At 43.3% G+C, this 14,445-nt stretch overlaps 1 protein-coding gene across 1 annotated transcript in view; it reads left to right on the top strand.

The window, feature by feature from the left end:
* Window positions 1-14,445, top strand: part of PROM1 (prominin 1) — a 219,790-nt gene that overhangs the window by 92,150 nt on the left and 113,195 nt on the right. The window contains exons 14-17 of the mRNA XM_006872491.1: window positions 1,718-1,821; window positions 6,704-6,788; window positions 9,514-9,660; window positions 10,349-10,420. Coding sequence (XP_006872553.1) covers window positions 1,718-1,821; window positions 6,704-6,788; window positions 9,514-9,660; window positions 10,349-10,420 — 408 coding nt within the window. The remainder of the gene's footprint in view (window positions 1-1,717; window positions 1,822-6,703; window positions 6,789-9,513; window positions 9,661-10,348; window positions 10,421-14,445) is intronic.

Genomic DNA, 14,445 nt, shown 5'->3' with positions numbered 1-14,445 from the left:
TCTAGATTGCTTTGGGTAGTATTGACATCTTAGCTATATTAAGTCTTCCCATCCACGAGCTGTTGTTGTTGCTGTTAAGTGTTGTCCAGTGTCTGTTCTGACTCACAGTGACCCTATATAGGGTTTCCAAGAAGCGCCTGTTGCTTTTAATTCAACAAGTTGAGATTATTTAATTTCTAAGATGGTAGGGGGATTATAAATGAAATCTATAATTTTACTTAGAATTAAGGCCTTCTCATCAGAACTGGACCTTAAGGTTGGTTTGAACTGCCAGGTCAATGCTTCAAATTCACCAGCCATCACTCCTCAGAAACCCTATACAGGTTCGTCATGAGTTGGAATTGACTCAACAACACTTAACAATAACAACAACAATGTGGAGTGTAAGACTTTGGGAGGGTAAAATTTTCCTAAGCAGGAGTTCCTACATGTGACCGAGAAACTGGAATGTAGAGTCCCCCCCACATACCCCAGGGGATTTGTGACATTTAAAAGAGTTTTCTGGGGGATGGAGAGGTCCACACAGGTGGTTGATTAGAGGCTCTCCATGTGAAGGAAAAGATGTTGGTCAAGTACATGCGCCATGGCAGAGGACCACCCTGATGATCTCTGATGGGGAAGGGTTCCCTTTCTCCCTCTCATTACCACCACCTCAGACTCCAGAGAACCAGTTGGTCCTACCGAGGATGCTGTGGTCTACCAACCTGTCTTCTCTGACTCTTGTTTTCCAGTGTTTTTTTTCCCAGGTTCTGATGTTTAAATATATTGATAATTTCCCTTTTTATGGTACCTGCTTTCCCTCTTCAAATCTAGGAAGTCGTAGGTAACCAACGCAGGTCGTGGTTTTATCTTCGCTGTTCACATGGTTGAGGGCCTTGCATAGAAAGCCTCAATTTGTCAGGCTTTTTTCCATTTGACCTCTTGGTAAAAAATAATAATATACTTGAAATATTAATGTGTAAAATTAAGTACGTATTAATGAACGTGTTAATGATAATGTAACATATTATTGTGTAATTAGTATGTACCTTTGCATTCCATTTTCTCACAATCTTTTGGGAGCACCCGCATGAATGTAAACGTTACATAAATGGTACACAAAGCCAGACTTCCTTACCTTCCATACGTTTTGAATTGTTCATTCAAAAGTGCTGCTGAGAAAGTAGAGGCTGTTAGGGAATAGTTTACACTCATCCCCCACATAGTCAGCCCCACAGTGATTCCCCATAAATAGATACAGTAAAACCTACATACTCCAGAACCAGTAAGGAAAACTCAAGTATTTGCCTTGATAGAGAGGAAAGACATGTGGTTAGCAGCCGCCTCTGGGAGGTGGGAAGCGGGGCAACCTCGTCAAGTTACTGCTCTCACAGGTTCCACTTCTGTCAGGGAAGGCTTAAGTTTATGTTCCTTTTGTTCAGGGAGAAGTGGTGAACAGGGGTAGTTGCCTCCTGGCCTTTTGTTTAGCTGTTCTCAACCAGATAGCCCAGCGTGCCCCCATTTCTCATGTGTTTGTATTACTAAAATAAAAGGTTCTCAGAATGTCCCATAATTCCTGTTTGTGCTTTGACCAACTGATTTATTCCAATCACTAATATTTTCTGTGATGTCAAAAAAATCTCAGAAATGCACTTAACAGAATATTTTATTATGTGTTTGAATGTTATTATTTGTATGAATATCTTTGAAAGAATAACTGCTTTTTAATTTCTTCTAGATTTTGGACACCCCATACTTACTCAATGAGGAATGGCAGTATTTTCTCTCTGGTTTAATATTTAGGAATGCATCTATCAATCTCACTTTTGAAAATGTTTACAGGTACGAAACATTAGGCGACACGTTTTGCTACTTCAAAATGGTTCTTTTTCCAGAATAAGAAGTTTGCTTTGGAAAGTGGTTTCTAACCTCAGGGATAAGATTGTCCTGTTTCAGAATTACACTGTCCTCTAGTCTCAGCAAAGTAGAGTAAAGTGAAGGGTCATCGAAAAAGAGGAAGACCCTCAGTGAGATGGACTGACAGCCTTCCAGGAATGTGATGAGACCACAGGTGTCCCTTCCTACCTGAGCGGTAGTGGTTCCCATTGCCTCTACTAGAAATGGCAAAGAAGCGGCCCATGTGTCTGTCCTGCCATGCTCACGGTAGACATTGAGAGTTGATATTGTCCAGTTTCTCTGCATCCTTCTTAACAGTGCTGTGTTGTGCTTATTAGGTGCTGTTGAGTTGGTTCCAACTCATAACGACCCTCTGCACAACAGAACAAAACACTGCCCAGTCCTGGGCCATCCTCACAATTGTTGAGTTTGAGCCCATTGTTGCTGCCACTGTGTTAGTCCATTTCACTGGGGGGGTGGTCTTCCTCTTTTCTGCTGACCCTCCACTTTTCCAAGCATGATGCCCTTTTCCGGAGATTAGTCCCTCCTAACAACATGCCCAAAATGCAAGCGATGAAGTCTTGCCATCTGGCCTCTAAGTAACCTTCTGGCTGTACTTCTTCTGCTACAGATTTGTTTGTTCTTCTGGCAGCCCATGGTACTTCAATATTCTTCTCCAACACTGTAATTCAAATGCATCGATTCTTCTCTGGTCTTCCTTATTCATTGTCCAACTTTCACATGCATCTGAGGTGATTAAAAATGTCATGGCTTTTCTTAATCCTCAATGGATATCCTTGCTCTTAAACACTTTAATGAGGTCTTTTGCAGCAGCTTTTCCTAGTGCACTGTGTCTTTTGATCTCTTGGCTGCTGCTTCCATGAGTGTTAATTATGGATTGAATCAAAATGAAGTCTTTGACAAAGTCTATCTTTTCTCCATTTATCATGATATTATTTATTGTTCCAGTTGTAAGGAATTTTGTTTTCTTTACATTGAGGTACAATCCACACTGAAGGCTGTAGCCTTTGTCTTTATCAGTAAGAATTTAAGTACTTTTAGATTTCCCCAAGCAATATTACATCATTTGCATACTGAAGGTTGTTAATGACTCTTTCTTCGATTCTGATGCCACGTTCTATATATAATTCATCTAGGATTATTTGCTCAGCATACAGATTAAGTATGGTAAAAGGATATAACCATGGTACACACGCTTCCTGATTTAAAACTGTTCTGTGCCCCCTTATTCTATGTGTATTTTCTTCATGAGTACAATGAAATGTTCATAAATACCCATTCTTCACAATGTTATCCACAATCTGTTATGCTTCACACTGCCAAATGCCTTTGCATAGTCAATAATGCACAAGTAGACATCTATCTAGTATTGTCAGCTTTTAGCCAAGATCAATCTGACCTTAGCATTAAGATCTCTCATTCTCCTTGTCTTCTTCTGAATCCATCTTGAATTTCTGGCACTTTACTGCCAATGTACTATTGCAATCATTGTTTAATTATCTTCAGCAAAATTTTACTTACATGTGATATTAATGGTATTTTTCAGTGATTTCCACATTCCATTGGATCGCCTTCCTATGGAGTGTGTACAAATACAAATTGCTCCCATTTGGTTGGCCAGGTAGCTGTCTTAAATTTTTTGGCATAGAAGAGTGAGTACCTCCAGCTCTGCATCAAATTGTTGCAATATTTCAATTTGTATTTCATCAGTTCCTGAAGTCTGTTTTTCGCCAATGCCTTCAGTGCGGCTTGCACCTCTTCCCTCAATTTCATCAGCTCTTGATCACATAGCACCTCCTGAAATGGTTGCGCATTGGCCAGTTCATTTTGGTACAGCTACTATTTCCTTCTTAATTTTGATGCTTCTTGTGTTGTTCAGTATTTGGTCTATGGAATCTTTCAATATTTCAAGTCAAGGCTTGAATTTTTTCTTCAGTTCTTTAAGCTTCAAAACTGCTGTGTTCTTCCCTTTTTTTGTTTTCTAATTTCAGGCCTTTGCACAATTCATTATAATACTTCACTTAGCCTTTTTGAGCTGCCTTTGAAATCTTCTGTTCAACTCTTTGACTTCATCATTTCTTCTAGTTGTTTCAGCTGTAGTGTAGTGGTTACGTACGAATCGGACTGCGAACCTCAAGGTCAGTAGTTTAAAACTACCAGCTGTTCTGCAGGAGAAAGATGAGCCTTTCTGTTCCCGTAAAGATTTACAGCCTCAAAAACCCTATAGAGGGTCGCAATGAGTCAGAACCAATTCCACAGCACATAACTACTACCACCACATTCAAGAACAAATTTCAGAGTCCCTTCTGTCATCCACTTTGGTGTTTTCTTTATTTCCTATCTTTTTAAATGACCTTGGCTGTTTTCATGGATGATGCTGTTGATGTCATCCCACAATTCCTCTGGTCTTCCGTCATTGATATCTGATGCATCAAATCTGTAGGAAGACATTATCAGTCCATCGGGGTTTCTGTGTGAGATTAAACCTGGCTGCCACCTTTAGGCTTCCTGACCTGGCTTGCAAGCTCTTAGTGACTGTGGCTCTTGCAGAACCCATTGTCCTTCTAGCTCTGTGATCCAACAGACTGACCTTCTCATGGTTTCCTCAGGGGACGTGTGGAAGTGGCTCTTCCTAGGCATCCACTGGGTGCTGGCTTCACTGGTGAGGAGACGATGCCTTGGAATTGGCCACCTGCATGAGAGAGAGATGCACCGGGTGGGATGTGTCCTTCTGAACTCAGTCTCAGAGGCATTGTTCCCATTCCACAGATGGTTTTGCCTTCGTTGACTATCACAAAATTGCACAATGTGGGTGGCTTTAAAATTTGTCTTCATGCTGTTCTAGAGGCTAGAAGTCTGAGTTCAGGGCCTGGACCTGGCCAGGGTCATGCTCTTTCTCTCTCTCTTTGAGTCTCAAGGAACATCTTCACTTGTCTTTTCGAACTTCTGGAGCTTCAGGAGTTTGCTGATAGTCCTTAACTTGTGGTCAGAGCTTCCTATGCTGTCTTCACCTTGTGTGTGTGACTCTGTGTCCATATCTGTCCTTGTCGCCACTCAGAACGGATTAGGACTAGGGCTGCCCACACTCCAGTATAATCTCATGTACCTCACTGATGCTATCTGCAAAGACAAACCTGATTTCCACACACCTAGTTTCGGTGTGGATTGCATCTCAATGTCAAGAAAACAAAAATCCTCACCACTGGACCAATAAACAACACTCTTATCAACAGAGAAAAGATAGACGTTGTCAAGGACTTCATTTTCCTTGGATCAACTATCAACACTCATGGAAGCAGCAGTCAAGAAATCAAATGACGTATTGCATTAGACAAATCTGTTGCACAAGACCTTTTTAAAGTGTTGAAGAGCAAAGATGTCAGCTTGAGGACTAAGGTGCGCCTGACCCAAGCCATGGTATTTTCAATAACCTCATATGCGTGCGAAAGCTGGACAGTGAATAAGGAAGACTGTAGAAGAATTGATGCATTTGAGTTATGGTGTTGGAGGAGAATACTGAAAGTGCCATTGAGCTGCCAAAAGAACCAACAGATCTGTGTTGGAAGAAGTGCAGCAAGAGTGCTCCTCGGAGGCCAAGATGGCCAAACTTCATCTCTCATACTTCAGACATGTTGTCAGGAGGGACCACTCACTGGAGAAGGATATCATGCTTGATAAAGTGGAGGGAGGGTCAGAGAAAAAGAGGAAGACCTCCAGCGAGATGGATTGGCAAAGTGACAGCATCAATGGGTTCAAGCGTGGCAACAGTAATGAGGTTGGCCCAGCATCAGGCAGTGTTTTGTTCTGCTGTGCATAAGGTCGCTATGGGTCGGTACCAACTCAGTGGCACCTAACAACAACAACAGTACGGGCTTAGGGCTGCTGCAGATCTTTTTGGGGATCACATTTCTGTCCTGCACAGGATTGGAACATAGAGAAAAAAGACTGTATTTACCAGACCAGTTAGGTGAGGTAACTGAATCAGGTTTATAGCCAATAAGTCATGGTGGCACAGTGGCTTAAGTGTTGGGCTGCTAACCTCAAGGTCGGTGGGTCAAAACCACCAGCCACTCTATGGGAGAAAGATAAGACTGTCTGTTGCTATAAAGATTTACAGTCTCCGAAATCTTACAGGAGAAGTTCTACTCAGTTGTATCGGGTTTCTCTGAGTTAGCAGGACCTTGATGGCAGTGGCTTTGGGTTTGATACTGACCACCTGGATGGTCAGGCGGCTGCCTCCCCAGCTCCATCCCTAGCCATCAGAACATACATCTAACCACAGAGTAAGTCAAGCTCAACCTCGGAAACATGGAAGGAAATGATTTTGACCGAGGCTTGATCAGATCTTTTAATAAATCCCATTATAAAAGAGGACCTCAAAACATCTTTGGAAAAATTCCATCCTCTTTTAATTCTATGTTTCTAGGAGCATTTTGAAGTTCCCACATGTGTTTTGCAGTTCATGTCTTTCTAGCAAGTGTGTTCTAAGAATTTATTTCTTCTCAATTTGGAAATGTGGTTGCTCATCACAGCCCTGGTAACAAAGGAGACAGCTGGAGGGACAGATTTACCAATCCCATGCTATCTGTTCCATCAGGATGCGTTAACTAAGCCAGGGAAAAGTTGGGGATGGTGGGTGTTGGTGGAGATCCTGTGGGTACTGGGGACTGGCTACCATGCCAACACCCAGAAATCGCTCCCAGAATAAACACCAGAAACCACTTAGCATGTTTCTACACCCTTACCAGTGGGCACAGGTCACCACAAACTGCCCTTTGGATCATGATTGTTCTATTTATCCCCACAGTGATTGCCAAGATGATAAAGGCATTTATACCTCCTTTAAGCTTGAGAACCGCTTCAATATCAGTGAGCATCTCAACAGTCAAAAGGTAAGGGACTAGAACCAGACTTGGTTTTCCAGCCAATCCAAGTGTCCTTCTTTTTATTTTTTGCTGAGGGCAATGCCTATATTTTGTTCCAAAACATTTTCATCACTCTTAACCAAATGTTTCTGTTGCAGCTTAAGCTTTTTCCTGTAGATAAGCAGGTTCACTGTAAGGGCCTCACTGTGGACACTTGGGAACTGTTGGGTGGTTTAAATGGTTAACACGTTCTACTGCTACCCTAAAGGTTGTAGGTTCAGATCCACCCAGAGGTGGTTGGAAAGAAAGGTTTGGTAATAAACTTCCAAAAAAGAAGAATGAGTTGGTTGGTTATGTATGTGCTGTGGCGTCAGTTCCGATTCACGTGACCATGTATGGGATTTCTAAGGCTGTAAAATCTTTACGGGAACAGAAAGCCTCATCTTTCTCCCATGGAACAGCTGGTAGTTTCGAACTGCTGACCTTGAGGTTAGGAGCCCAACTCATAACCATTATGCTACCAGGACCATTGGAAACCCTTCGAAGCACAGTTCTCCTCTGACACGCATGGAATTGCCATGATTCGGAATGGACTGAGTGGCAACTGGCTTTGGCTGGTCGGAAGTTCACAGGAAAGATTTTATGTTTCTGGGTAGAGTTGTTCTTATAGGAAGAAGTCTAGATTGGTTCCCACAGAAATAGTGAAACTTCAAAGCTTTCCTGAGGCCTCCCAGTGGCTTGATCACCTGAATCTGAACTGTGACTTGACCATGGCCTCAGCTAGTCATCAGAATTGGTTCTTCTTGGCCATGGTACTATACTTCCCTTACTCCTTGTCGAGGTGCCCCTTTAACTTGCTTGTTTAGTTCTAGTCCCAGGGACTCCTCCATCTGTCTCCTGCGTGGTGCTAGAGGCCACACAGATGTTCTCTGAGACCAGCCACCTTCCCTGCCAGGGTTCTGAAGAGGGGATGATACACCCACAGCTGGGGTCTGCCCCATCAGCATCCTGGAGTCTTGGCTGTGGCCCTAGGACTCCAGGGTGGGCTCTGGTGATCGTGGCTGACCCTTAATGAATCAAGGATCAAAGCTGATGGAGTGGAGTCTTTTCTCCTTCTGCATTAAGAGGCCAGGGGCAGGCCATTGCCATTCCAGAGCTGCCACGAGAGCTGGAGCATTTAGGGCACCTCTGGCCCGTACTGGAAGGTCTCTTCTTTAGAAAGAATCTAAAGAGGCCTCTTTCTTTGAGTCCTCTGGAATGGCAGTGGAGACCAAGTACGGGAGTTGCTTTCTAAACTTCACAGCAGCCACGGAGGCAGCCCAGAAGTTGTCTTGGGGCACCACCAGGTCATGACGAAGCAGACTTCTAATGTGAAGAGGTTTACTCCAAAGTTGAAGTCAAAATGTGTGTGTATTAGCTTCTCCAAATAAAAAAAATACAGTTTTTATCCAAACCTGAAATAACCACTACCAGCCACCCCCGCCCAACACACACACCCGCACATACACACCTGCCCCATCAGACCACGTGCCATTTTCTCTCTGCTGTGATGTGTGGAGGTTGGGAGGCACCACCCTGGGACAGAGAAGCCATTTCACACTGACAGGAACTACCACTAGCTCTTGAGACAGCCCCAAGTCAACACCCCCGTTCCCATTTCCCAGGGTCTTTGGCCCAAATAATTAAGCACCATACCCTTAATGATAAACCCTCATCCTCTGGCCACCCATGTCTAGTCGGGCCAGTCCCTCATGGAATGCTAGGCTTCCTTGCCTCCTTCAACATCTCTTTGTCAAGACTTCACTCAGAAGCCGCCTCTATAATGCCCTCCCAGCCCTCTCTTATTGCAGTCCTGGCACCCCCTGGCACCTTCTTGCTGTTCCTTTACCTCAGTGATGGCAGCCTCTTGGGTTTGAGGTCGTTGAGGGTGCAGTGCGTTTGGCCTCCTGGCATTGTGCACGGTATGAGGTAGAGGGAAGGAGGCAGGGAAGAAGTGGAAGGAAGAGAAGAGTATCAGAAGAAACGCCACTCGAGTACACACTTGCTAGTTTTTGGCCTCGAGTTCCTGAGTAGTACAAATGGTTAAGCACTCCACTTCTAACTTAAAAGTTAATGGTTCGAATCCATTCAAGAGTACCATGGAAGGAAGGCTTAGTGACCTTCTCCCATGAAAGTTACAACCCTCCTGGAGAAATTCTACTCTGTAACACAGGGTCGTGATGAACCAGAACCGGCCCTACGGCAACAGGGTTGGTTTGGTCTTGGTATGTTCTTATAGCTCTTGTAAACTGTTCTTGTAGTTGCGGTGTGCCATCAAGTTGGTTCTGACTCATAGCCACTCTTAGGGGTTCTAAAAGCAGCTGGTGGTTTGAACTTCCGACTTCGCAGTTAGCAGTCCAGTGCTTATCCTAAAGTGCCACACCGTAGCTCCTTAAAACGTTGTTAAGTGTTGTCCATCTCATAGTCCCCTTGTGTAGAGTTTCCATGGAGCCACTGGTGGGTTCGAACTGCTGATCTTGTGCATTGTAGTCTAGTGCTGATCCTCAGTACCACTTCAGGAGTCCAGAAAAGTCCAATTAAAGCATGATTGTTGCTAAGTGCTGTTGAGTCAGTTCTGACTCAGCATAGGGTTTCCAAGGAGCCACTGGTGAGTTTGAACCGCCGACCTTGTGCTTCATAGTCCAGTGCTGAGCCTACAGCACCACCCCAGGAATAATGAAGATAACTTACAACTTTTCTTTTTATTATGCAGTACACCCAAGACTTAAGCAAGGAATTTGCGAACCTGAACATCAAGCTTGATAACATAGTTCTGCTAGATGATGCAGGGAAACAAAACCTGCAGCAGTTCGGTGCCACGGGAATCCACGAGCTAGACTATGACGCTTACCTGGCGGAGGTAAGACCCGGGTGCTCTCATGCGAGTCTTTAGGGGCAGTGAGAGTATCGCATGTGGGCGTTTTGGGGCAGGCCGACCTTGGCAGTATTACAGGTTTGGTTCCAGGTCACCTCAGTAAAGTAAATAACCTCAATAAAAAGAGACGCATGTCTCCAAGTACCTAGGAAAATTATGTTCACACTCTATGAAGTCTGCAACAACATTCCGAAAAAGTTTGAAAGATTACAAGAATGACCAAAATGTGACACAAAGATACAAAATGAGATCAGGCTTTACTCTCTCAACACTGGCTGGTCGCAAGCTTCCAAACTATAAAAAAACCCTCACAGGATCTGTTAATCACAGCAAAGGGAAGAGCAATAAAACGAGGCCCATCTGTATGTGTTACCAAGAAGACAACGCAAGAGTTTCTAGCCTTACTGTATGTTATGAACGTAACATGTTGTTGTTACTGTTAAATGCCGTTGAGTTGGTTCTGACCCACAGCAATCCTAAATAGGGTTTCTGAGGAGCGGCTGGTGAGCTTGAACAGCTGACCTTGCAGTTCAAACTGACCTGGAGGTCCAGCGCATTAACCCGCAACACCACACCAGGACTCGACATACCCTGAGCAACGTTCAATCTGCTGCTCGTGAGATGCTGTTTCAAAAATCCATCTTGATGACATTGTTTTCCCCTTTATTTTCAGGCCAATAAAACCCTCACCAAAGTGAATCTTGGATCATTTGCTGATAATTTAGAGAAAACAGCAAAGCGTTTGGTAAGTTCTAATGCTTGTTGCCATCCAGTTGATCTGTAGGCCACAGAGACCCTGGGGTAATGGTTTCCAAGGCTGTGAATCTCTTTGCAAGAACAGATTGCCACATCTTTTCAGAAGCAGACTGTAGCTGGTTAAGTTCAAACCACTGCCTTTGATCACCAGAGGAGTGCTTAATCACTGGGAAACAAAATCATTCAGTTAAGTGCTGCACTAAATGTAGTTGTCAGATGTCAACACCATTTTTCGGAAAGGTGCTTAAGAGGCTCCTTCTTTCACAAGTTGTTGTTGTTATTGTTAAGTGCCCTCAAGGTGGTTCTGACTTACAGCAACCCTGTATGTGGTTTATGAGGAGTGACTGGTGGATTTGAACCATTGAATTTGTGGTTAGCCGTCCAGTGCTTAGTCTACAGTACCATACCAGGACTGGTAGTTGACAGCCCAGGAGGCGTAAGATTTCATCTTCCTCCTAATGCTGCTGTAACGGGTATTCTACAAAGGGGTGGCTTTTAGAAACAGACATTTATTTTTCTCACAGTTTAGGAGACTGCAGTTGTGATTTCAGTCTGTGACAGCTCTAGAAAGAGTTTCTCTCTGTGTAGGCTTGAGGTTTAGGATGAAGGCACTTATCTACTTCCAGGGTCTGTAGTCCTCCATGTGTCTTGGCAGCTAGATTCCTCTGGGTCTAAGAGGTTCTCAGTGCAGCGACCCCAGGACCAAAGCTTGCATTCCACCGCCTCTTCTTCTTTCTTGGTGGTAGCAGGTCCTTGGGAGTTCTGCTTCAGTCTCTTGCTTTGTAAGATAAAAAGCATTGAAGGCCGCACCCCAGGATAACTCCCCCTACCTCAGATCAGGATTGTGACTGGATTAAGGGTGTTGCTTGGTACTTGTCATTGTGTGGAAACCAACTCATAGTGACTGACCCTATGCACAACAGAATGAAACACTGCCCAGTCTTGTGTCGATCTCACAATCATTGCTGTGCTTGAGCCCATTGCTACTGCCACTGTGCCAATCCATTTCTTTGGGAGTCTGCCTCTTATTTGCTAGCCTTCCACTTGACCAAGCATGATATCCTTCTCCAAGGAGTGGTCCCTCCAGATAATGTGTTGAAAGTATGAGAGATGAAGTCTGGCCATCCCGGCTTCCCAAGAACATTCTGGCTTTATTTTTTCCAGCACAGATGTGTTTGTTCTTGTGGTAGTCCGTGGTACTTTTAATATTCTCCTCCAACACCATAACTCAAATGCATCAATTCTTCCACGGTCTTCTTTATTCATTGTACAACGTTCACATGCATCGAGGTTATTGAAAATACCATGTCTTGGGTCAGGTACACCTTAGTCCTCAAATTGGCAAGTTTGCTCTTGAACACTTTAAAGAGATCTTGTGCAGCAGATTTGTCTAATGCAATATCTTGTTTGATTTCTTGACTGCTGCTTCCATGAGTGTTGATCTAAACAAAATGAAGTCTTTGACAGTTTTTATTCTTTTCTCCCTGTGGTACCTATTTGCATTCCACTCTCTTTCCCGACACTTCTCAACTTTGTCCTTAAGTAAATGTTGCCCTTTTGATCTTGAATGGCTATCCATTCCATCATGAGCATAGTGTAGACTAGTGTTCTGTCCCCACCTACATATTTAGACCTCGAGGGTGAGTTCTGTCACCCTGAAAGCGTCCTGTGTGATCTCAGCTGCTAATCTTAGAAACTAGGCAGGGTCAGGTCTGGTTAGTACTTGGAAATGCAGTTCTTTTTGTGTTTTTGTTTGTTTTTAAAATAAGGTTTTTATTGTGAATTGAGTGATAGTTTACATGGGAGAACATCAGTTTTACATTCATCCTATCGTATTTTGTTTCATTGCAATGATTACAATCCTCTCCATGCATCATCATTCAACAGTACTTGCTTGTTTCCTGTTTTGTTTTTTACTGGCTATACTCAGAAACACTCAGGAATATATAATCATTTAAACAACCAAAGGGCACATTCTGCAAGCTTGCCTCCTGGCTGCCAGCACACAGCCTTTCTCTTCCCATGAATCTAGAGTCCTCAGCTGCTCTATCTCTCCAGTTCCTCATCTCTGCCTCCATCTCGGGTGTTGCTGCTTCTCTGGATAGGGTTTCACATTCCACTCGTGTTCTTCTTCTTTGATGGTCCTAGAATCCTCTGTTCCTGAAATGTAAGATTAACTATTCCTCCTTTTTATGTTACAAAGCTTTTACCTTTATAGTTGTGACAATCAAAATTAGTCATAATAATAATTACTCACTCACTATTGAATCATACAACTCTTATCCCTATCTCTTTTCACCAGATCCATCTAGATAAGATGAAAACTATTCAGTGGGGATTCTACCTTTCCCCACACACTCTGAAACTAAACTCCCTCTTGAAAACTTGTAAGCCAGTCACTTTGTGCCTTTATAGCCACCCCCTCCCCATTTTAGGTAGCCAATGTCTAAGTTGCCCATCCCTATCTACCCTGTGTACAGAGGGGATAGGATTGATCCCTGATGTGAAGACTCCTTCCCTCTCAGTTGATATTTTGAGCTACTACATCCATAAGTTTAGGTCAAGTTAATCAAATTGTAGCAATTTACACTTGTTTCCTTTATCAAAAATTGTTTTTTTTTTTAATCTTCTCTAGTCGAATTCTGATCATTAAGCCATTGAGGCTAGATCAAATGAGTACTATCTACAAGTTTGGGTGTTCTTGTGCATCTCTCCTCACTTCATATCACCTGGACGCTGCACTCTTAGCTCTAGCTCTCCGTGGCTATGTCCTTGTCCATGGACTCTGGTGTCCCCAGGTATCACCATACTTCAGACCAACCAGCCCTTACTTCTCTCTCTCACCTCCAGGTCGACAGGAGTCTATGGAACATGGTCAAAGTCAGCCCATATCTTCATTGCTGCCTTTCCCCCTCTTCCACTCACCAGTAGACCAACATGGTCATCATCCAGCTTACATGCTTGCTCGTGTGTTCACTTTGAGTTTCAGTCTTGGAGTGGGGTTTGTCCTGAAGGGACTTGATTGCTTGCCTTGATGGCTCTCTGATGAGCAACTTGCTTTTCCTTATAGTAGCCAGTCAGACTGCCATTTTAGTTTTTTAATTTTCCTGCCGGGCTTTCTTTCAAGAAGTATCTTCTGTTCTCCTTTCAAGTGGGGATGTCCCAACTCAGAAGGTTCTGGATGGGGCTTAGGACTCTACCTAAGGGGCTTAGGACTCAAGGTCCTATACACTGAAAAGGCACCACAAGAAGCCTATTTCAATGGGCAAGTTCTAGATACCCTTTTAGGTATTTTAATGAGTTCTAGGCTAAAGATGTGCTTACAAGCTTGAGCCTTGGTTTCCCCATCTGTAATCATGTTTCCTGATATTCCTTTCCATCCCACTCAACTGTTTATTTTACAATAGTAGGCAAGTGAAACCAACATTCATAAGACAGTCAAGAATCTTAACATTATTTCCCCTCTTTTACCCATTCAGACTATGCCTCGATCCCTATATCACAGAGCCCTGTGGTTCCAAGGTTGAGCATACATTTACCTCTATTTACCTTTGCCCCATTTAACCCATTGCATGTGATATTAATGATACTTTGTGAGGATTTCATTCAGTTGGGTTACAAATATGTGATCCCATGTCTTTGGAATGGGCACAAATATGAATCAGTTGGCTAAGTAACTGTCTTCCTATTTCTTGGCCTAGATGAGTGAGTGCCTTCAGTGCTACACCAGTTTGTTGAGAGATTTCAATCTGCATTCCATCAATTCCTGGAGCCTTGTGCTTTGCCAATGCCTTCAGTGCACGTTGGACTTCTTTTCTCAGTATCATTGACTCTTGATCATATGCTACCACTTGAAATGGTTGAACATTGACCATTTCCTTTTGGTAGAGTGGCTCTGTGTATTCCTTCCAGCTTCTTTTGATGTTTTCTGCACTAGTCAATATTTTGCCCAGAGAATCCTTCAATATTGTAAGTCAAGGCTTGAATTTTTTCTTCAATTCTTTCAGCTTGAGA

This window comes from Chrysochloris asiatica, unplaced genomic scaffold (genome assembly GCF_000296735.1).
Source record: "Chrysochloris asiatica unplaced genomic scaffold, ChrAsi1.0 scaffold00200, whole genome shotgun sequence".
Taxonomy (NCBI): Eukaryota; Metazoa; Chordata; class Mammalia; order Afrosoricida; family Chrysochloridae; genus Chrysochloris; species Chrysochloris asiatica.
Note: the sequence above shows the minus strand (reverse complement) of the source record. Positions and strands in the feature narration are given on the sequence as shown.